Source organism: Phyllobates terribilis, unplaced genomic scaffold (genome assembly GCF_046119375.1).
Source record: "Phyllobates terribilis strain yellow unplaced genomic scaffold, ASM4611937v1 Scaffold_3__8_contigs__length_932513732, whole genome shotgun sequence".
Lineage (NCBI taxonomy): Eukaryota > Metazoa > Chordata > Amphibia > Anura > Dendrobatidae > Phyllobates > Phyllobates terribilis.
The window spans coordinates 485,297,616-485,321,103 of record NW_027362763.1 but is presented as its reverse complement, the minus strand read 5'-3'; the positions used below and the strand labels follow the sequence as shown (position 1 = coordinate 485,321,103).

General features: G+C 43.2%; 1 protein-coding gene across 1 annotated transcript in view; it reads right to left on the bottom strand.

The window, feature by feature from the left end:
• Positions 1-22,178, bottom strand: part of RFX6 (regulatory factor X6) — a 213,607-nt gene extending 191,429 nt beyond the window's left edge. Inside the window, 3 exon segments of the mRNA XM_073673546.1 lie at positions 19,979-20,102; positions 20,916-21,072; positions 21,712-22,178. Coding sequence (XP_073529647.1) covers positions 19,979-20,102; positions 20,916-21,072; positions 21,712-21,928 — 498 coding nt within the window. The 5' untranslated portion in view covers positions 21,929-22,178.
• Positions 22,179-23,488: the final 1,310 nt, after the last annotated feature.

Sequence of the window (23,488 nt, the reverse complement as noted above, 5' to 3'; positions counted from 1 at the left end):
TGGATTTTTATTGGCAAAATGCTAAAAAATCATAAATCTTGAGGGTGTTGCCTCAATTTTGTCCACTAGTGTATACGTTTTCTGAAAATTCTGCCATTTCTGGCCTCCACTCTAATTTTTTTCAGTGTGTCAGCAAAGATTTTGACACCGGTTTGCTGTTCAAAGTTACCTACAGGCCAGGTATTTAAAACTGTGGTTTGTCTGTCACACGGATCACATAGATGTTTTCTGAAAATTCTGCCATTTCTGGCCATTTCTACGCTTTGGAGGTCCTGGCCTGCCCTGCCCCCAGCATTTTATCAGAGCGGATTTTTAGTGCCGCTGGTGGAATTATAACTGATAAGCGCATCAGCCTGTCAACTGAAAATGCTGACAGGCTGACTCTTATAAAAATGAACAAGGGCTGGATTGGGCCAGACTTCTCAATACCACCGAATGATAGCAGCATAACATAAACTCAAATCCAGTGTCTTTTTTTGGGAGGTGTATTCCCATTCACCCCTTCACACCCACACTTAGGTATACGCTTCCTGATTTTGGCTATTTGCTCTTGTCCTCCTCCTTCTCCTCATCCTCCACCACCATATCACCAGGGTGACCGTGGTCCGTGATGCAAGACCCGCATAATTTTTTTAAAGGGTGTTTATGATGCCCTTCAAAAAATTTTTTTATACAGTATGTTCATGTATACCCCCCAGGGGTAAATGTTTGTCAGCCCATACACTTAGTGCATGGGCATTACAAGTACAGGAGACCCGCTCCTTTGTAATGGGAATAATTTTTATGAGGCCCTCCTCCACGTCTCTTCCAAGGGGCATTGGAATGTCTCCCAATTTTTGGCAGCCCCTGCATTCACTGCATAGGCAAACACAATGGGAGACCTACTTACTAATAATGGGAACATTGTTTTCAGGATGCCCTCCTCTATGTCTCTTCCAAGGGGCATTGGAGTTCCTCCCAATTTTTGGCAACCCTTGCATTCACTGCATAGGCAAACACAATGGGAGACCTACTTCCTAATAAAAGGGAGACCTACTTCCTAATAATGGGAACATTGTTTTCAGGAGGCCCTCCTCTAAGTCTCTTCAAAGGGGTATTGGGGTGCGTCCAAATTTTCAAAGTGGTATTGGGGTGCGTCCAAATTTTGGGCAGCCCTGCCACTCACTGCATACGCAATAATAGTATAGGAGACCCACTCTTTAGTAATGGGAACAATAAAACATAGCCGGCCGATGGCTCTCTAAGAATAGTGAGGGCCGACTACTGGCCCTTTAAGAATAGTAAAGGTCACCTGATGGCCCTATAAAAATAGGCTTTGTGACTTTCAGAGTCCCTCCTTCATAAATGAAACATGACGTGTCTGATGATATCTCACACACCACATGGCCAGATAAGGTTGTAAAATATTAAAATGACATTTCCTGGGGATAGCATTTGTCAAGGTTGAAAGCTATGCAAAAGTGCAAAAATGCATCAAAAATGCTAAGTGTGAACATAGCCCAAGGTGTGGAGAAGTATTTTTGTTTTTGGTTATTTATTTTGCTTTATATACAAGTCATTACCCTGGAAAGGATGTTCCTTAACATCCATTTTGGTTTCGTTTTTGTATGTTTTATTGTGAGTCCACAAAAGTGGCATAATACCTCTGACAACATTGCTGACAGAAGTGACCTGGGAGTTAGAAATGCTTCCAGGGGTCTTCCCCATGCTGTTCCCATGTCATTTGAGCACTGTTCCCATCGATTTGGGCAATTTTTAGGCCCTCTTCAGACCGCCAGGGGGAGCCGCCTGAAAAATGCTCGAGTTTCCCATAGACTTACATTCGGCTCGTTGCTAGGGTCGAGCACCCGAGTATTCCAATGTGCTTGACCCGAGCATCGAGCACCCGAGCATTTTAGTGCTTGCCCATCACTAGCTCTGATACAAGCTGCCTGTGGTTTGGCATCATGAAGCAGTTTACATGTTCCCTTTAAAGAACAAGAGATTTTCGCCAACAAAATTGAAACTTCACATTCCTGTGATTTTACCTTTAGCACCACAATATAGAATAACTATAGACATATAGTAAACAGACATGAGAACAATGTAAAAATCTACTTCTGTAAAGTAAAAAAAAATCTAGTTACAGCTTTCCAACTGGGTTAGATGTAAATACTTTTATGCCCAAAAATGACAAAAGTATTCTCGGAGTGATACCTTTATTGGCTAACAGGAAAATATATCTATGCAAGCTTTCAGAGCACAGAGGCTCCTTCGTCAGGCAGGATTGCAAATGAACTTTTGCCATTTTTGGGCATAAAAGTATTTATATTGAATTTTCTGGCTAACAAGGTACCACAATATAACTGGGTTAGAAAACTGTATGTAATAAATAAAATAAAAAGATGGCAGCCTATTAATAAAGAAATCTTGGCTGTGAAGTGCAATTTTATGGTGTGATGAATTCTGTTCAGGTTTAAAGACAACAGCTATGTGGGAGACTATTAAAATGATTTTTTTTGCCTTGTGTATTCAAAGCTACAAAGTGTTAAACCAAGAATTTTTTTACTTTCAAGTTTGACTAGTGAATAGTACCAAGTGATGTCATCAAGAGATAACTTTAAAGTGTTAAAGTGACTATCAGTATACAAATAGTGAAATAATCCAAGTAAACATTTTACACACAATGGTCCAGACTACATATACTTTAGATAATTATGATAACTAATTACCTTCATAGATAGGGGATTTTTTTTTCAATTTGCTTAACAAAGAATATAAGCAATGATTTCTAAGCTGATAACTACACCTATGGAATGTGAACAGGATGGAATGTCTTTTTCAGGTAAATTCCACCTGAAATCGCCCTGAAAAAGTGCCATCAGATTGCCACAAAAATGTAAAAAATGGCATTGCTGTGCACATGTTCTGTCTTTTGTTACTTCTTTTCATCCCTTCAGGTTACGTCCTCACGATCAGGAATCAGTAGTGCTTTCGATTCAGCGAATCTTTGCTGCTTCCAAAGAGCTGCATTCTAATGCCGCACTTGTTTTGTCAGTACATGCGTATCCACCGCATGTGCTGACATTCAATCGGTCAAAATCTGCAGCGGAGACTCAGCATCTCCGCTTCAGGAATTTACATGCTGCGGCTCATAAACCCTAGTAGAGCAGTTAAAACATATATGACAAATATCTTTAGGCACACTGAAAGATGACTTGTAGGAAAAAAGTCTTGACTGCTCCACCAGTACACATAAATTGTCCCAGGAAATAACTTAAATCTCGGGAAGATGACAGCAGTAGTGCTCAGTCCACTTATGCCTACACGCACTTCAGATAGGGATATGCAATATTTTATGGGACAGTAGCGGTGGGCAAAGTACTCATTTTCCATGACTCGACACTATACATGAAAATGGGGGTCCTGGTTGTGTGTGTGCATTCTTGTTACCTGGGCGTCACACCTCTGCAGACTGCATGGTGCCGCTACAGTGGCTTGCAAAAGCATTCACTTCCCTTGGCATTTTTTGTGTTTTGGTATCTCACAACCTGAAATTTCACTAGTTTTTTTGAGGGTTTGCATCAGTTCATGTAAAGGACATGCCTACAACTGTGAACGTTTGGTTTTATTTTTATTGTGAAGCAAACATAGGACAAAATAACTGAAAACTTCCGTATGCATAACTATTCGCCCCCTAAAGTCAGAAGTTTATATTGCCTCTTTTTACACCAATTTCAGCTTCAAGTCACTTTGGATAAGTCTCTATGAGCTTTCCACATCTCGCCAATGAGATTTTTGCCCATTCCTCAAGGTAAAACTGCTCCATCTCCTTCAAGTTAGATGGTTTCCTCTGGTGAACAGCAATCTTCAAGTCTGACCACATATTCCCAATTGGATTAAGGTCTGGGCTTTGACTAAGCCACTCCAAAATTGACACATTTCCCTTTAAACCACTCGAGTGTTGCTTTAGCAGTATGGTTTGGGTCAATGTCTTATTGGAAGACAATGTCCCAGTCTCAAATCGCCGACAGACTGAAACAGATTTTGCTAAGGAATATCCATGTATTTCACACCATCCATCTTCCTTTTGACTCGGACCATTTTCTCTGTCCCTGCTGCCAAAAAATATCCCCTCACCATGATGCTGCCACCACCATGTTTCACTGTGGGGATGGTGTTCTTGGGGTGATGAGCTGTGTTAGTTTGGCATTAGACATAACGTTTACCTTAGCGACCAATAAGTTCAATTTTGGTCTCATCTGACCACAGCACCTTCCTCCATACATTTGGGGAGTCTCCCACCTGTCTTTTAGCAAACTGAAAATGAGCCATACAATTTTTGTGTGTAAGTAAAAGCTTTTTTCTGGCCACTCTTCCATACAGGCCACCTTTATAGAGTGTCTACGGCTTATTGTGATCGTATGAACAGATACTCCAGTCTCTATTTGGGAATGCTGCAGTTCCTTCAGGTTACTTTTGGTCTTTGCGCTGCCTCTTTGATTAATGCCCTCCTTCCCCGCGCTGAGAGTTTTGGTGAGCGGCCCTTTCTTTGCAAGTTTGTTGTGGTACCATGTTTTTTTCATTTGATGATAATGGATTTGATGGTGCTCTAGGGGATCATCAGAGATTGGGATTTTTTTTATAGCCAAACCCTTACTTGTACTTCTCAACAACTTTGTCCCTGACTGGTCTGGAGATCTCCTTGGTCTTCATGGTGTTGTTTGGTTAATGGTGTCTCTTGCTTAATGGTGTTGCAGCCTCTGTGGCCTTTCAGAAAAGGTGTGTGTGTACTGACAGACCATGTGACACTTAGATTGCACACAGGTGGACTTACTTTCACTAAGCATGAGACTTATGAAGTTAATTGCTTGCACCAGAAATTATTAGAGGCATTATAGCAAAAGGGGTGAATACATATACACATGCCAATTTTTAGCTATTTGATCCCATAAATTGAATTTATGCCTTTATCTTTCTCAATTCACTTCATCAACTTAGACTATTTAATGCTGATGCATCACACACAAATTGAATTACAAAAATATTTACACACAGGTTGTAATGTAACACAATAGGTAAAAAGCCAAGAGGGTGAAATCTTTCACAAGCCACTATATATAGGGAAGGCCAGGACCAGATGCTAAAGAACAAATTGGGGGAGAACGAATTGGGGGAGACCAAAGTTCAACAATATACTTGTTTTTACTGAATCTGAACTTGATAATAACTATGTACATCAGATAATAGGCATATTTCTTCACAAAGGTTTCTCTTAATTTTAGCAGGCATAGGCACTTCTCAGTAACATTTAGTAATACTTAATTTCTCTTGCACTTCACACTCTTGCATCTCATCACAATCCAATAAACAGTTATGGGAGATTTTGTCTTCCTCTGAAAGGGCTGCACGAGTAGAGGTGTAATGCTATGGTGTCACGCTGTCTCTGTATACTGGAGGTAGGGGGCCTAAGCTGACCCTAAGCTGGGGCCCTGACTAATCCCTCAACCTGGAGGTACTGTTAAAGGTACAGAGGTCCAGGCCGCCAGCGTAACCCCTACCTCCTGAAGATCCCTGCACCTCAGTAATCTAGTCCTGAGAAGGACCCCGATCACAACCAAAGGGAACAAGAAATAATATGCCCAAACACAGTATTTAGACGAACGAGACAGTACAAGGGAAAAACCAAAACCACCTTGCATACAAACAACTTCTCAACTACAACAGAGGGAAAACAACGGGAAAGGAGATAAATGATAAAGCGAGGAAAGGGAAAAAACACTTCCAAATACACTTATCTCAGCAACTCCAAACACCACGATCCGCTCTGTCAGTCTGAATGAAATGCTTTCACCGACACCTCCCAAACAGACCAGCAGGTATATGAAGGAGTCTCACTACAGAAGTATTGATTGCAGCTGGGCGAGGCTGGACCTCATCTAGCCCAGAGAGAGAGAGAGAATTAACTCCCTCACTGCCGAGAAACACAAAGCACCAACAAGTCAGCTGCGAGAAGTCAGGCTGTGTACTCGTGATGATCTTCGTGGCAACACACCCGTGACAGTACCCCCCCTTCTACGAGGGGCCTCCGGACCCTCAGGGCCAGGTTTATCCGGGTGAGTCGTGTGGAAGGCCCGAACTAATCGGTCTGCGTTAATATCCGACGCAGGAACCCACATCCTCTCCTCAGGACCATACCCCTTCCAATGAACCAGGTACTGAAGGGACCGGCGATTAAAGCGTGAATCAATGACCCTCGATACCTGGAACTCCAAGTTACCATTGACAACCACTGGAGGGGGAGGTAAAAGTGACGGTACCACCGGCGCCACATACCTCTTAAGCAATGATCTGTGAAACACGTTGTGAATTTTAAACGTAGGGGGGAGGTCAAGACGGAATGCCACCGGATTAATAATAGAACTGATTCTGTACGGCCCGATGAACCTGGGACCCAGTTTCCAGGAGGGAACCTTAAGTTTTATATTCCTGGTAGACAACCATACCCGATCGTTCACACTTAGGTCCGGACCAGACACTCTCCTCCTATCAGCCATACGTTTGTATCGGTTCCCCATAGTATTCAGATTCTTCAGCACCCCTCTCCATACTGAAGCGAGTGATGAGGAAAATCGTTCCTCCTCAGGAACCCCCGAAGAGCCCCCCCCACTGAAAGTACAAAACTGGGGGTGAAAACCATATGCCCCAAAAAACGGGGACTTACCAGTGGACTCGCTCCGCCTATTATTAAAAGCAAACTCTGCCAGAGGTAAGAAAGAAGCCCAGTCCTCCTGGTTCTCTGACACAAAACACCGGAGATATGTCTCCAAGCTCTGGTTCATACGTTCCGTCTGACCATTGGTCTGAGGATGAAAAGCCGATGAGAATGACAACTGCATCCCCCGCCGTGCACAAAACGCCTTCCAGAACTTAGACACAAACTGAGACCCCCGATCAGACACCACCTCGGAGGGTACCCCGTGAAGCCTCACAATCTCCCCAATGAACACCTGCGCAAGAGTTTTAGCATTAGGGAGAGCCGGAAGAGCGATAAAATGTGCCATCTTGCTGAACCTGTCCACTACAACGAGTATGACCGTTTTACCCGAAGACGGAGGGAGGTCCGTAATAAAGTCCATAGACAGATGAGTCCAAGGACGCTCCGGGATCTTCAAAGGTAAGAGGGCCCCAGACGGACGGGTATGTGAGGTCTTAGAGCGCGCACAAACCCCACAGGACGCGACAAAAGTTACCACCTCCTTATGTAAATTAGGCCACCAAAACCGACGCGAGAGGAGATCCACAGTTGCTTTACTCCCCGGGTGTCCTGCAAAAACTGAGTTATGGTGTGCCTCGATCACCTTTTGTCGCAACTGATCTGGAACAAACAATCTCCCTGGAGGTCCAACAGGGGCGTCCCCCTGAGCCTCCAATACCTCCTCCTCCAGCTCAGAGCATACTGCCGAAACCACCACCCCCTCCTGAAGGATAGGAATCGGGTCGTCCGTATTCCCGGCCCCCGGGAAACTACGAGATAAGGCATCCGCCTTTACATTTTTTGACCCAGGACGATATGTAACGACAAAATTAAACCTGGTAAAAAACAATGACCACCTAGCTTGTCTGGGATTCAGACGTTTCGCGGACTCCAGATATAGCAGGTTCTTGTGATCGGTGATGACGGTGACCGGATGAACTGCCCCCTCCAGAAAATGGCGCCACTCCTCAAAAGCTAACTTAATGGCCAAGAGTTCCCTATTGCCGACATCGTAATTCCTCTCAGCGGACGACAATTTTTTAGAGAAAAAGGCGCACGGATGCCACTTACCAGGGGACGAACCCTGTGACAATACTGCTCCCACCCCTACCTCGGAAGCGTCTACCTCTACAATGAATGGCTGAGACGCATCAGGTTGAATGAGTATGGGCGCCGAGGCAAAACATTTTTTCAAAGAGGAGAATGCTTGACAAGCCTTGTCAGACCACCTAGAAAAATCCGTCCCCTTTTTAGTCATGTCAGTGAGAGGCTTAACCATGGACGAGAAATTACGAATGAACTTTCGGTAATAATTAGCAAACCCCAGGAAACGTTGTAGTGCCTTAAGATTCTCTGGCCGATCCCACTCAAGAACTGCCCGCACTTTCCCAGGGTCCATACGAAAACCGGACGCTGAAACCAGGAAGCCTAAAAACTGGAGTTCCTGTACGGCGAACACACACTTTTCCCACTTGGCATACAGTTTATTATCCCGCAAGATCTGTAACACCTGCCTAACGTGCTCCTGATGAGACACCAGATCCGGCGAGTAAATTAGGATATCATACAGATATATGACAACAAACTGTCCCACCAAGCGGCGAAAAATGTCATTAACAAAGTGTTGGAACACCGCCGGGGCATTAGTCAGACCGAATGGCATGACAAGGTTCTCATAATGCCCCTCCGGAGTGTTAAACGCCGTCTTCCACTCATCCCCCTCCTTCATCCTAATCAGATTGTACGCCCCCCTGAGATCCAACTTAGAAAACCATTTGGCGCCCACGATCTGATTAAAGAGATCGGGAATAAGTGGGAGCGGATACGGATCTCGGACTGTAATCCGATTAAGTTCACGGAAATCCAGGCAAGGGCGTAGGCCTCCATCTTTCTTCTTAACAAAGAAGAACCCCGCAGCCACCGGTGAAGATGAAGGTCTAATATGCCCCTTAGCCAGACTTTCAGAAATATAATCCTTCATGGCCTGCCTCTCAGGACCAGAAAGGTTATACAACCTAGCTTTAGGTAACTTGGCCTCAGGGAGCAGTTTTACAGAACAGTCATACACGCGATGAGGAGGTAGTTCCTGACACCCTTTCTCCGAGAATACATCCTCAAAGTCCGCCAGAAATGGAGGTAAGACCCAAGGAGTAACCGCACCAATGACCATGTTCATGCAGTTTTTATTACAGAATTTACTCCATTGGCTTATCTCCCTGGTTTGCCAATTAATAACCGGGTTATGCTTAGCTAACCAAGGAAGGCCCAACACAATAGGAGTGGGAAGACCCTCCAACACGTAGCAAGACAACAGTTCTTTATGTATTGCCCCCACTTGAAGTTTTACATCATGCACAACTTGCAAAAAACTTCCCTGCCCGAGAGGCCTGGCATCGATCGAGAATATGGGGATGGGTTTAGCCAACTCACTCAACCGCATACCTTGAACCCGGGCAAACCGAGCATCAACCAGATTAGCCCCGGCCCCACTATCCAGAAGAACAGATATCCTCTCAGTTCTCGTACCCACCACCACCTCCGCCGGTACGAGAAACTGAGACGAACCTAGGGACGAAATACCTACTCCCAGATTGCCGTCCACCACACAACCTGGGATCAACAGTTTTCCGACGACTCTTCACTCTGCAAGGGACGGGATGGACACCCCCCAATAAAATGTCCCTTTCTCCCGCAGAAGAAACACCTTCCTGCCTTATGGCGCACCACCGGTCCCCTCCCCCAAAATGATGTCCCTCCTAATTGCATAGGCTCCTCTGGACTGACCAGGGGAACCACCATATGAGGGGACCTTGTAGGAGGTGGAGTCATCACAGGGGGTAGAGTTATCCCGCACCTCTCCCGAAGCCGTCTGTCCACGCGAATAGCGAGGGCCATAGCGGCTTCCAGAGACACGGGAGAGTCATACTGTGCCAACACATCCTGTAATTTGTCAGATAAACCATGACAAAACTGGCTCCTAAGAGCCGGGTCATTCCACTGGGTGTCCGTGGCCCACCTACGGAACTCCGAACAGAATTCCTCCGCCGGACGATCTCCCTGCTGGATCCTACGTAACTTAGACTCAGCCAGGGAGATCCGATCTGGGTCATCATATACGAGTCCCAGGGCAGCGAAAAACCTATCCACTGACTGGAGAGCCGGGGAACCCGGGGGAAGAGAGAACGCCCAAGATTGTGGGTCCCCTTGTAGGAGCGAGATGACAATTCCCACCCTTTGTTCTTCACTCCCCGATGACCGAGGCCGCAGCCGAAAGTACAATTTACATGCCTCCCGGAAAACAAAAAACTTGTCCCGCCCCCCAGTGAACCTATCAGGGAGAGCTACTTTAGGTTCTGGTCCGGCTTGCTCCTGAGGATGCCAAACCTTGGACCTAACGTCCGCCAGCTCCATGGACAAACTCTGCAATTGCCGAGCTAGACCGGCTACTGGATCCATAGTAGCTGGAGAAAAACTAAGTGGGTCGGTGAAAATGTCACGCTGTCTCTGTATACTGGAGGTAGGGGGCCTAAGCTGACCCTAAGCTGGGGCCCTGACTAATCCCTCAACCTGGAGGTACTGTTAAAGGTACAGAGGTCCAGGCCGCCAGCGTAACCCCTACCTCCTGAAGATCCCTGCACCTCAGTAATCTAGTCCTGAGAAGGACCCCGATCACAACCAAAGGGAACAAGAAATAATATGCCCAAACACAGTATTTAGACGAACGAGACAGTACAAGGGAAAAACCAAAACCACCTTGCATACAAACAACTTCTCAACTACAACAGAGGGAAAACCAACGGGAAAGGAGATAAATGATAAAGCGAGGAAAGGGAAAAAACACTTCCAAATACACTTATCTCAGCAACTCCAAACACCACGATCCGCTCTGTCAGTCTGAATGAAATGCTTTCACCGACACCTCCCAAACAGACCAGCAGGTATATGAAGGAGTCTCACTACAGAAGTATTGATTGCAGCTGGGCGAGGCTGGACCTCATCTAGCCCAGAGAGAGAGAGAGAATTAACTCCCTCACTGCCGAGAAACACAAAGCACCAACAAGTCAGCTGCGAGAAGTCAGGCTGTGTACTCGTGATGATCTTCGTGGCAACACACCCGTGACATATGGCCGATCCCAGCTACTCTTATCTCCCAACTGACTAATGAGGACCCTTTTGCTTGAGGTTCATCTATACGACTACTCAATAGACCCTTGAAAGTTCACTGTTCTCCGTAGAGTTTCTCAATATGGTGACCATTGCTTCTTTTCAATACACACAATTGAATTCCCTTTCACTGAAGACAACTGTTTGCTAAAGTCCTGCGGATACAATCCCTTCTCCTTGAATCCATTTTAAGTGGGCCTTCTACTTCTCTTGGGTTAAGTGCTGTACCATTTTGGTGGCCTCTACGACCTAGGTTCCAATCTGTCAAATCTTTCCGTCAAATATCTCTCCACGTTTCCTTAGTCCTTAAGACATATTATCTGATGTCCTGTGGTCTTCACTCTTCACACAAAACACGCTATAACATGTCAGTCTGCCAACAGTCAGACCTTAGGTCTGTCTTTGCAGAACACTGGACTTTAACTCACTATCAGGAAGTCATCTTCTGTCTTTCCACATAGCAATTCCCATTCCCATTCTGGGCTAGTCCCAACTGTTAACTCTATCTATTCACCAACCAAGCGCATGCAATTTACAGACAAAATCAAATTTATAACAGTGCAATGCATTTTATAACAACACATATCTCTTCAATGGGTGTGGGTAGCACCTCCACTTCCTTACAGATGGTACAAGCCTGCTATCCTCTAATTGTTTAATACAGCTCCCTGTGTACCTACACATGGTCACTGCATCTTTCCTGACTACTCTCAAATAAAACTTCTACCCTTCCCCATGCCACAGCATTGTGCTGAATGTTGCAATGCTGAAGTTGCAGTAATTGTCTAAGCATGCATTTGCCCATATCAAAATTATGAATCTTATTCTTGCAACTGGTAGCCAGGAAACTGTGTTTTTATTTTAAAACAGCAATGCTACATATGCTTTGTGGTGGCACTGTACACAGTGGCCAACAGAAAACTCAATGGCAATAAGAGAATAGACAGATTAACACAGAATGTCAACCATAGACAGAGCAGAAGATAACAGGATTCTACCTGTCCTATGATCTAGAAACATAAGTCTGCTTGGTTTAGGGTCCTACATGAAGAAGTCACTATTAGGTCATTATGTGCTCTAAGAACCTCACATTTAAATGTAAATTAAATATAGCAGTAATACAATTTAAAATCCACACACTTAACGTCTGTATACAGTATATGTTAGCCTTCATAGAGTGCTGTTGCATGTTTTGTGGTTGTTTGGTTTTGCATCGCAGCCTTATCCGCATTCACTGTCTCTTTATTCCTCTCTTTTTTACATGCTGAATAGGGATGAGCGGACCTGTGGAAGTTTGGATTCTGGTACCCGACCGAAACTTTATTCCAAAGTTCGGTTTGGGTACCAGAACTGTACGCAAACTTCAACCAGAAGCCCAACCCCATTGAAAACAATATGGGGACCCGATCTTTTGATCTGGAAAATTTTCTCTCTGCAACAGACTTTCCCCTGAACTCAGAACATTGCAATGGACTCCTGGAAGAAGACCGTGTTCGGCGTTTAGCACCAGACACTAACTGTTCAGGGTTCGCTCATCTCTAGTGCTGACAACTAGAGATAGATAGTAGTGTTGAGCGAACATGCTCGACACTGCTCGGTACTCGCCCGAGCATCACGCTACTCGGGATGTTCGGCGAGCACCGAGCATTTCCGGGTTACTCGGGCGGGAGCTCGGGTCTCCGCCCTGCATGTTTGTCGCTCTTTACAGAGCCAATGAACATGCAGGGATTGCCAGCCAGTCACTGAAATGCCGCAGCCATGTTGTTTGTGGGCATTACAGTGATTGGCTGGCCGCACAGCGTCACCTCCCAGACGATCAGCCCGTCATGATTGGTGTGTGTGGGTGTCTGTGCGTGTGTCTGCGAGTGTGTGCGGGGTGTCTGTGTGATGTCTGCGGGTGTGTGCGATGTCTGCGGGTGTGTGCGGTGTCTGTGCGATGTGTGCGGGTGTGCGCGGTGTCTGTGCGATGTCTGCGGTGTCTGTGCGATGTCTGCGAGTGTGTGCGGTGTCTGTGCAATGTGTGCGGTGTCTGTGCGATGTCTGCGGGTGTGTGCGTGCAGGCAGACATAGGCCGATGTGACACTACTACTCCCATCGGCCTATGTCTGTCCCCGGTCCACTCGTGCCAGCAGGATCAGCTCGATGGGAGCAGTAGTTCCCATCAGCCTGATCCTGCTATTTAAATTGCCCTACTGTGTCCCCAATAAATTTTAAATACATGTCATTGGTGGCCAGTGGTTACCTAAAATAAATTAATTCATACATTACCTGTCCCTGCCGATCGCCACCTAAAATAAACTAAAAAATAAAAAACTACACCTATACTCACCTAGACACCTAATTCACCGAAGCCATCGATCTCCTGTAATAAAATATAAAATAATAAACCACAACCTTATCCTTACCCCTCCGTAGTAGTCCACGAGTGTCCCACGATGATCTCCAGTTTAGAGCAGCCACATAGAATGTGACCGCTCTGAACCGCTGCCGCCGCTAGAATGATGGGGCCGTAAAGCAGCCCCGTCATTGCATAAGCGGGTTCGCCGGAGTTCAGGCAGCGCTGCTCCGGTTAGCTCCTTTACAGCCCTGCTGTATCGTGAGAAATTCCCACGGTACAGCAGTGCCGTAAAGGAGGTCTCCGGAGCTGCGCTGCCTGAATGCACTCCGGTGACCTCAGTCAGTGGCTCCCGCTGCCGGGAGCGGACGTGTTCCCGGCAGTGTGAGCTTACAGCAGCCATGCACAGCTGTCACCATCTCCAGATGTGACAGCTGTGCATGGGAGATAAGCGCAGGAACGTGGAGAGGTAACTATTTTTTTTTAGTAAACTAAGAATTAAATAAAATTGTGTGTTTTATTTCAAATAAATTATTTTTTTCTGGGTGTAGTGTGTTTTTTCTTTTTAACACTTTGTAGGTTAGTAATGGGGGTGTCTTATAGACGCCCATCATTACTAACCTGGGCTTCATGGCAGCTGGCGCTGACATAAACCCCAACCCTAATACCCCCTGCCACCGCACCAGGGCAGCGTGGAAGAGCGAGGCTAAGTGCCAGAGTTGGCGCATCCTATGGATGCGCCATTTCTGGGGCGGCTGACGGCTGGTGTTTCTAGCCTGGGAGGGGGCCAATATTCATGGCACCCTTCCTGGGCTATTAATATCAGCCCCCAGCTGTCTGCCTAGCCTTTGCTAGCTATTAAATATGGGGTACCCCACGTCATTTTTTGGGGGGGTCCCCCATTTTAATAGCTAGTAAAGGCAAGGTATTCAGCTGGGGGCTGATATTAGTAGTCTGGGAAGCTCCGTGGGTATTACCCACTTCCCAGGCTTCAAACATCTGCCCCAGCCGTCTGCTTAACATCCGCTAGAGCCTAAAATTATGGGGGATCCCACACCAATTTTTTTTTAAATAAATCCTTTATTTTAACACTAAATGACATTTGAGGAGTTAATAAAGATGCAGTCCCTAAATTCTTATTTATTTTTTAATAAATTTTTCCCAAAAATTTTGACGTGGGCTTTGCCATATTTTTGTATGCCAGCCAGGTACAGCATCCAGCTTCTATGAATGCGCCATTTTCTGGGGTGGCTGTGGAAATTCATGAAATAATTAAAAAAAAATTGATGTGGGGCTTCGCCCTATATTTGTGTCCAGCCAGGTACAGCAGGCAGGAACGGGCTGCGCCCAACCACCAGCTGCCTATTTGTACCTGGCCGGACACAACAATATAGGTAAGCCCTTTTTTTAAAAAATTATTTAATGAAATAATTTAAAAAAAATTGATGTGGGGCTTCGCCCTATTTTTGTGTCCAGCCAGGTACAACTAGGCAGCTGGGGGCTGGAATCCGCAGCGCAGGGAGGCCCAAGCTTTCTGGACCCCACCCGCTGCAAATTGCAGTCCACAGCCACTCATAGAAGCGCCATCTTCTGGCGCTGTACCCAACTCATCCAGGGCCCTGGTGCGGTGGCTCACTGGGTAATAAAGGGGTTAAGTCCAGCTTGGCATTATCAGCTGGCCCTAAGCCCGAAATTCATGGGGTCACGCCAATATTAGACATGACCGCCATGAATTTCTAGTAAAGTATTTAAAAAAAACACAACACCCAGAAAAAAGTCCTTTAATTGAAATAAACACACAATTCTTTATTGTTCTAAATTAAACTATACTTACCATCACGCCCATTCCAGCTGAAGCCAACGATCTCCTGCAATAAAAGAAAAATAATAAAGCAGCCTCATCCTTACCTTTCCATGGTTCCCACGACAGCTTCAGCTCTGCTACATCGAGATGACAGGCTGGACCGCAGCAGAACGCTGCCATCCAGCCTGTCATCCCGCAGACACTGAGAAGCGCAGGCATGCTTGCGCTCCTCAGTGTCTCTCTGTGACGGCATAAAGATGAGCCGAGGTCATGTCCAATGAACTCGGCTCACCTCATGCACGTCACTGACAGCGTGGGAAAATTCTCCTGCACTCAGCGCTTCAGCGTGAGAATTTTCCCACGCTGTCAGTGACGTGAATGAGGTGAGGTCATGTCCAATGAACTCAGCTCACCTCATGCACATCACTGACAGCGTGGGAAAATTCTCACGTTGAAGCGCTGAGTGCAGGAGAATTTTCCCACGCTGTCAGTGACGTGCATGAGGTGAGCCGAGTTCATTGGACATGACCTCGGCTCATCTTTATGCCGTCACAGAGAGACACTGAGGAGCGCAAACATGCCTGCGCTTCTCAGTGTCTGCGGGATGACAGGCTGGATGGCAGCGTTCTGCTGCGATCCAGCCTGTCATCTCGATGTAGCAGAGCTGAAGCTGTCCTGGGAACCATGGAAAGGTAAGGATGAGGTTGCTTTATTATTTTTCTTTTATTGCAGGTGATCGTTGGCTTCAGCTGGAATGGGCGTGATGGTAAGTAGAGTTTAATTTAGAACAAAAAAGAATTGTGTGTTTATTTCAATTAAAGGACTTTATTCTGGGTGTTTGTGTTGTTTTTTTTAACTTTGACTATGGGGTTAGTAATGGGGGTGTCTTATAAACGCCTCTCCATTACTATCCTGGGCTTGATGTCAGCTGGCAATATAAGCTGACATCAACCCCAACCCTATTACCCCACTGCCACCGCTACAGGGCAGTGGGAAGAGCGAGGCTAAGTGCCAGAATTGGCGCATCCTATGGATGCGCCATTTCTGGGGCAGCTGACGGCTGGTGTTTCTAGCCTGGGAGGGGGCCAATATTCATGGCACCCTTCCTGGGCTGTTAATATCAGCCCCCAGCTGTCTGCCTAGCCTTTGCTAGCTATTAAATTAGGGGGGACCCCACGTCATTTTTTTGAGGGGGTCCCCCATTTTAATAGCTAGTAAAGGCTAGTTATTCAGCTGGGGTCTGATATTAGTAGCCTGGGAAGCTCCGTGGGTATTACCCCCTTTCCAGGCTTCACACATCTGCCCCAGCCGTCTGCTTAACCTCCGCTAGAGACTAAAATTAAGGGGAACCCCACGCCAATATTTTTTTAAATAAATCCTTCATTTTAACACTAAATGACAAGTACAGTAATCAACACTGTCACTGTACTTCATATATATGTGACTGACATGTTTCTATCTATCTAATCTATGTATGATTCTATATTCCTTCTATTCTAAATTGTCGGGTACCGCTGCTGAATTGCCGGCCGGCTTTTTTAAAGAGACAGTGCATGAAAACACTATTATATTTTTAAATAAATCCTTTACACTAAATGACAAGTACAGTAAGCAACACTGTCACTGTACTTCTTATATATGTGACTGACATGTTTCTATCTATCTAATCTATGTGTGAAGCTCTATTCTTTCTGTTGTAAATTGTCGGGTACCGGTGTATGCCGCTGATGAATTGCCGGCTCTTCGCGTAATACATTCTACATTATTCTTAGTTGTTTTCCTTCATGTAGAATTAACCTCCAAGGAAAGAAAGGGTTTATATTCATTCCGATATTTGTGTCCCATTGACTTGCATTGGTTTCCGGTATCGGAATCGGCGATATACGATACTTTTTGGGTATCGGACCGATCCAATCCGATACGATATTTCCTGATATCGGAAGGTATCGCTCAACACTATCCTTAACATATTTCACAGGAAAGCACTTTCACTTTCGTTTTTGAACATTTTATTGTGAGCCTGTAAAAGTGGCTTAATACCTCTGACCACGTTGTTGACAGCAGTGACCTGGGGGTCAGAAATGCTTCCTGGGGCGATCCCCATGCTGTCCCCATGTCATTTGAGCACTGTCACTATCGTTTTGGGCACTTGTTAGGCTTTTAAAAGACTGCCGGGGGAGCCGCCGCAAAAATGCTCGAGTCTCCCATAGACTAACATTGGGCTCGTTGCTCGGGTCGAGCATCCGAGTATCACGGCGAGCTCGGCCCGAGCTTCGAGCACCCGAGCATTTTAGTGCTCGCTCAACACTAATAGATAGACAACATAGTTTTTGACATTAAAAGGCTACACAAGCACTTCCCATGTCAATAGTTCTCCCTATTCATTCTTATATCTTTTGCTTATATTAATTGGTTCATTTTGAACTAATTAATTGAATAACTCTTTAGTTGTATGGAGGAAAGAACACAGGAACACTGGAGGTCTTGGACAATAAGGCCACAGCCCACTATTAGTATTTAGTCAGTATTTGGTCAGTATTTTTTCTCAGGAGTGGGAGCCAAAACCAGGAGCGGGTGATAAATGCAGAATTGGTGACTTGATTCTATTATACCTTTTCTCTGATTGTTCCTCACCTGGTTTTGGCTCCCACTCCTGAGAAAAAATACTGACCGAATACTGACCAAATACTGATAGTGGGGCCGTGGCCTAAGGCTGTGTGCTCATAATGAGTTTTTGGTTAAAAAAATCCAGTGCTTTATAGTTCAAGCAACATGGATGGGATTTACAGAAATCTCATGCCCACTGTGTTTCTTTTTTAATCAGCGTAAACTGACCTGTGATGTGAATTTCAAATTCGGAACATGTCAATTTCTTTTACAGGTACACTGACTTTTATGTGCAGATTTTCACATAGACTTGCATTAGTTGGGGAAAACCCACAGTAAAAAATGCACATGCATTTTAGTGAGCTTCCATGGCGAAAACACATCAAAAATGCATGTAATCCGCACCTGAAAAAAAGTTTTGGCAAATACCAGGAAATATCAAAAACAAAGTAGCTTTGTTTAAAACGCAGTTTAAAAAACACATGTAAAAAAATGCACTCAAAAGGTAGAAAAAACGCTATTAACTTGCAGATATGGGCTTTATCTGCAGGTTAATAGCATTATTACCCTGCCCACACCTGCACTTAGGCAAACGTTGCGGGGAGAAAATGAACTTTATTCCCACCGGCAGTCTTCCGATTTCAGTCAACGGGCGGTGCTGGTATGGTTCAGTCACCAATCTAAATATATAGAGTGGCGGCTGTAACCAGGCCTGACTAAAAGCAACACAGAGGCACATATCAACCGATGAAGGATCAAAACACTAGTTCATCAGGTGAATGATCTTTTGTGCAGCACAAAAAATCATTGCTTTCGGTGGTGCATCGACCTGTTTTAAACTGGACTTGCACTGCTAAGAACTATGGCAGCCTATGTTCGCTGGGCGATCTAGTATAGATCAATTAATGCACATCGTTTTCTTTGGTCTTCCTGTGTAAACAGGAATTTATACGACTGACAATTGGTAAAAGTTTTATCGTGCCGCTGGTCGGTCCATGTAAAAAATAAAGTTCTCAAAATGAGTATTTGGTAAGATGTTGATGTGCCAGATTTTCTACAACATTTCGGCACCTATTAGGCTACTTGCATTTTTTTCATTGTATTTTCAGTGCGTTTTTCATGCATTTTTATTGCATTTTTCAATTTTTTGGCTTTTTTTTTTTGGTATGTTATGTTTGCTTTGTTTTTGATCCTTCCTGGTATTTGATTTTGACACAACTTCATAGATACAGTCATGTGCAGATTACATGCATTTTTTTACCTGCAGATTTTCAGCAACTAATACAATCTGCAAATAAATATCAGCATATCTGCAAAAGAAATTGACATGTTGTGGATTTCAATCACACACCACCGGTCAGTTTACGCAGCGTAAAAAAAAAAAACAGCACAGTGGATATGAGATTTCTATAAATCCCATCCATTTTGTTGGAATTGTAATACACTGCATTTTTCCAGCATCAAAAATACACAAAGTCAAAATGTCACCAAAAACTTATCATAACCTAAGGATATATGAATTAGTTTACTTGCTTCTTTTCATTGCTTTTTGAGTGCGTTGTTTGACATGCATTTTTTTTCCGCTTTTTTGACGCTGCAGTTTTTGTCTATTTTTGCTATGACGTATTTTAAATAAAGCTGCTTTGTTTTGATATTTCCTGGTATTTCGCTTTGAAAAAACCTTATTTATATAGTCATGTGTGGATTACATGCATGAGTGACTTTACACAGCATAAAAAAAGCACAGTGGGCATGAGTTTTATATGAATCCCATTTGCTTTACTGGAACTGTGTTTTCTGTGCAGCAAAATTACAACAGTGTCAAAAACTCAACGAAAAATCATAGTTGGATCTTAGCCTATGGGTATGTGCACAATGTCTACAAAAGACGCCAGGCCTATTTAGTCTGTCTTTTTGGGTTCCACATAAACTTTTTTCCTTAGTTTGTGGCATCTTCTAAGAGGAACGCACCAGAAGAAAGACCAAGTTCCTTCTTTGAACCTTTTTTGTAATTCATTTAGCCCAATTGGGGACAGGAACTGATGTGAGTAATGACAATTTGTACGCAGCACTGACTATATTGGTATAAATTGTGAAATATAGCATGCATTCGGCATTACAATGTAATTCTTTTGATGAAATCTACAACCTTTCACACTATTCTGCATGTCTGTGATCTAGTTCACCAATTGCGTCAACATTTCTACAGTCATAATAAATTCAAATATGTTTTGAACTAAAAGGGCATGTTCACACATTGAAAGTCTTGGGAACTTTGCTTGTCTTGTGAATATACCTAAAAAGGTTCCACAGTAAAGAATGAAGTACATACCTTTCCAAAAGTTGCCGCACATGCTGGCTCCAATTTCTCCTTTCTGCAGAAGTCTAAATAGTGAGCATATAATATGCATCGAGGCAAGCAAACTCCTTCACATACAATATAATTCTCCTCTAGCCTGTAACGACAAGTCACTTTTATATGTACCAGTACAAATATCTGCCTATTAATTGCTTACATACAGAATAGATAAATTATACTTTTATTGTCCGTATGTGTGACTGTGCCAGCAGCTTTTATTTCAAAAAGTAATATATCATATATGGAAGAGAAAAACAAAACAACAGGGCATCATAGGCAGGATTGTTTGGACCCAGATTGATAGCATAATAGGGTCAGTAAAGGGCACTTATCTGCACAGCAATCATAATAAAGTATCCTATCTAAAAGATACTTCATTATAGCCATGTGAACCTATGGAATGAAACAAACCTATACATGATCTTATAGTAAAGTGTCAGATAATATCACAGAAGTCTTCTGCTGTGCTTTCCATTCTGTATACCAAAGTGGAACTAGTATCAAGAATATATGGAGCAGTAATATGATGGATCTTGACAGTGCATGGATGTCCTGCAACATTGAGTGCAGTGCTGAGAACAAGAACAAGATCCATCACTTTTTAGTGCACCACATACATATAATACTGTATGAAAAAGATGCTCTTTTGGTGAGAAGCCATTTAAGTCTGAAAAGAGACTTTCCGAAACAGGCAACCAGAATAGATCTATCACGATTCATGATTTGAACCATGCAAACCGTTGCATGTATATCTAGTGTCATTATATTAGCTGCACAGTTTGGGCCTTTTTGTTATTAACAGTACAGGTACACCTATCATTTATTCATACGTTTCCAGTACCCATATATTTCAGACTGTTTTACTCTCTGACCTTAAAGGCTGGTGCACATGGAAGGACACTATACTCACCACTGTAAAGTAAGTTGTGTCTGCTTCTTTTTATCCTTAATAATCTGTGTGATTGATTTCTTCTGAGAGGTCTTGTTGCACATTGTACTGTTTTTCCTATAAATAATATCCAAATCTTCATCGTCTGATGAAAATGTGTCATTTGCCATGTGCAGTTCTACATATAGACAGTAACAAAAGCATCGAGTCAATACATTTATTCAGCTTGTGTTCGTTTCCCATTCAGAACACAATTATGAAATAGCTTTTGGGATTATACATAGTGCTCTTGAACATTGGTGCGGTTGCTGTATAGATCCTTTGGTACAGAGCCATACAACACCTCTAAATGGATCATGCTCCGAACTTTACACAATCCATCAGAAATAAAACTCTGTCTACACTTGAAATTGAAGCATTAAGAAGGCTAGTGGAAAGTCCATGCACCTCTGTGAAGTCCTTCTTGTGACTTTGTATAATATGGTGGCATAATCTAGCTATGAACATAATCTCTTATACTGAGAATAATTATTCTTAATAGCAAAGGAAATTAAATTAGATGCAAAAAATATATTACATTTAGAAATCATACACAATTACGAATGTTCACCTTGAAGAGTTTCACCGTACAATAAAATGAATAATAATAAATAATAATAATTATTATTATATTACTATACATGTATTCCTAATAATTAAAATATCTATATTACATATAATAATAGTAATAATAATACATGTGTTCATAATAATGAAAATATGTATATGCATATAATAATAATAATAATAATAATAATAATAATAATAATGTTGATACCTGTTTTTATTCCAATGCAGTTAGATGTTTCTTCTTCCTCTGGAGTCATCATAATTTGATCTTCGTCTTCATTACATAATCCCTGAGGAAATGACAGTTCTTTTACTACCATTGTCCCATAGTTGTCCTCTATCCTTGGGTTATTCTTTTTGTGAGATTCACCATTCTGGAAAGGGCACTCTCCTTCCGGTGTCTCAGAAAACTGCTCAGTTGGCATGCTACGAGCTATACGTTTTTTTTAATCATTAAATGTATCAAAAGTAGTCCACAGCACAAGTTCAGTGTGAATAGAGTTCAAAGATCATTCCCAGAAGAAGGCATCAATATATGGGTTTAATACGATAAATACAAGTGAATGTTCTCCTAGAAGATCCAGAGAGTTATAAATGATCTGAGCTTCTGCTCTCTCTTTGCATAATGCTCCAGAGGCTTCGTGGGCTATTTGCTTTTCAGGTCTGACAAAGACCATACAGAATGGTTTGCCATTGCTTGCTTTTTTAAAGTATATCTATAAACACGCCCTTTTGTTGGCATAAATCTCCTATCAAACGAAAGGCAGTTGTTCATCAACAGGTTGGTGCCTTGATTTCTAGGTGCTTTTATTTTGACAAAAAGTCAAGTAGGGGCAGAGATAATTGAACTGGATGTGACGTAGCGGCAGTGAATTGGGTTATCTGTTGTCTTAAAAAGATAGAAAAAATGGTGGTGATCAGATCAGCAGCATTAATGATTAACAGGTCGGAACAATCGTGTCTGATCGTCTGAGTCAAAGTGATGTTTATTATGTGCTTCCATATCTAAGGATGTATGATGTGCTCAATAATGAAGTCTTGACTTCTTACTAGATAATCTAATGAAAATGATTGCAGTACACATTAGAACACAGGTTTATATAACAGATGCGTTTTATGGTGTTTTATATAAATCATATAATGTAAGAAAAATTCAGTAGCAGAAAATACGTGCTAGAAATATCAGTATGATTTTTTTCATTTATTATGAAGCCAGTATACTCATTTTATAAGTTTGAGTCAATTTACTGCTATGATTATGTTTGTTTGCTTTTACTTTTGCTGAATATAAATTTTGGAGAAATGAGCAAATTGATTAAATACAAATCAAATTCTTTTTCAATTTTAAAGAATTCGCTGAACACGGCAAATTCAAACACTATACAGTGGTGGCCAAAAGTATTGACACCCCTGCAATTCTGTCAGATAATGCTCAGTTTCTTCCTGAAACTGATTGCAATCACAAATTCTTTGGTATTATTATCTTCATTTAATTTGCTTGCAAGGAAAAAACACAAAAGAGAATGAAGCATAAATCAAATCATTGATCATTTCACACAAAACTCCAAAAATGGGCCAGACAAAAGTATTGGCACCCTCAGCCTAATACTAGGTTGCACAACCTTTAGCCAAAATAACTGCGAACAACTGCTTCCGGTAACCATCAATGAGTTTCTTACAATGCTCTGCTGGAATTGTAGACCATTCTTCTTTGGCAAACTGCTCCAGGTCCCTGATATTTGAAGGGTGCCTTCTCCAAACTGCCATGTTGAGATCTCTCCACAGGTGTTCTATGGGATTCAGGTCTGGACTCATTGCTGGCCACCTTAGAAGTCTCCAGTGCTTTCTCTCAAACCATTTTATAGTGCTTTTGGAAGTGTGTTTTGGGACATTGTCCTGCTGGAAGACCCATGACCTCTGAGGGAGACCCAGCTTTCTCACACTGGGCCCTACATTATGCTGCAAAATTTGTTGGTAGTCTTCAG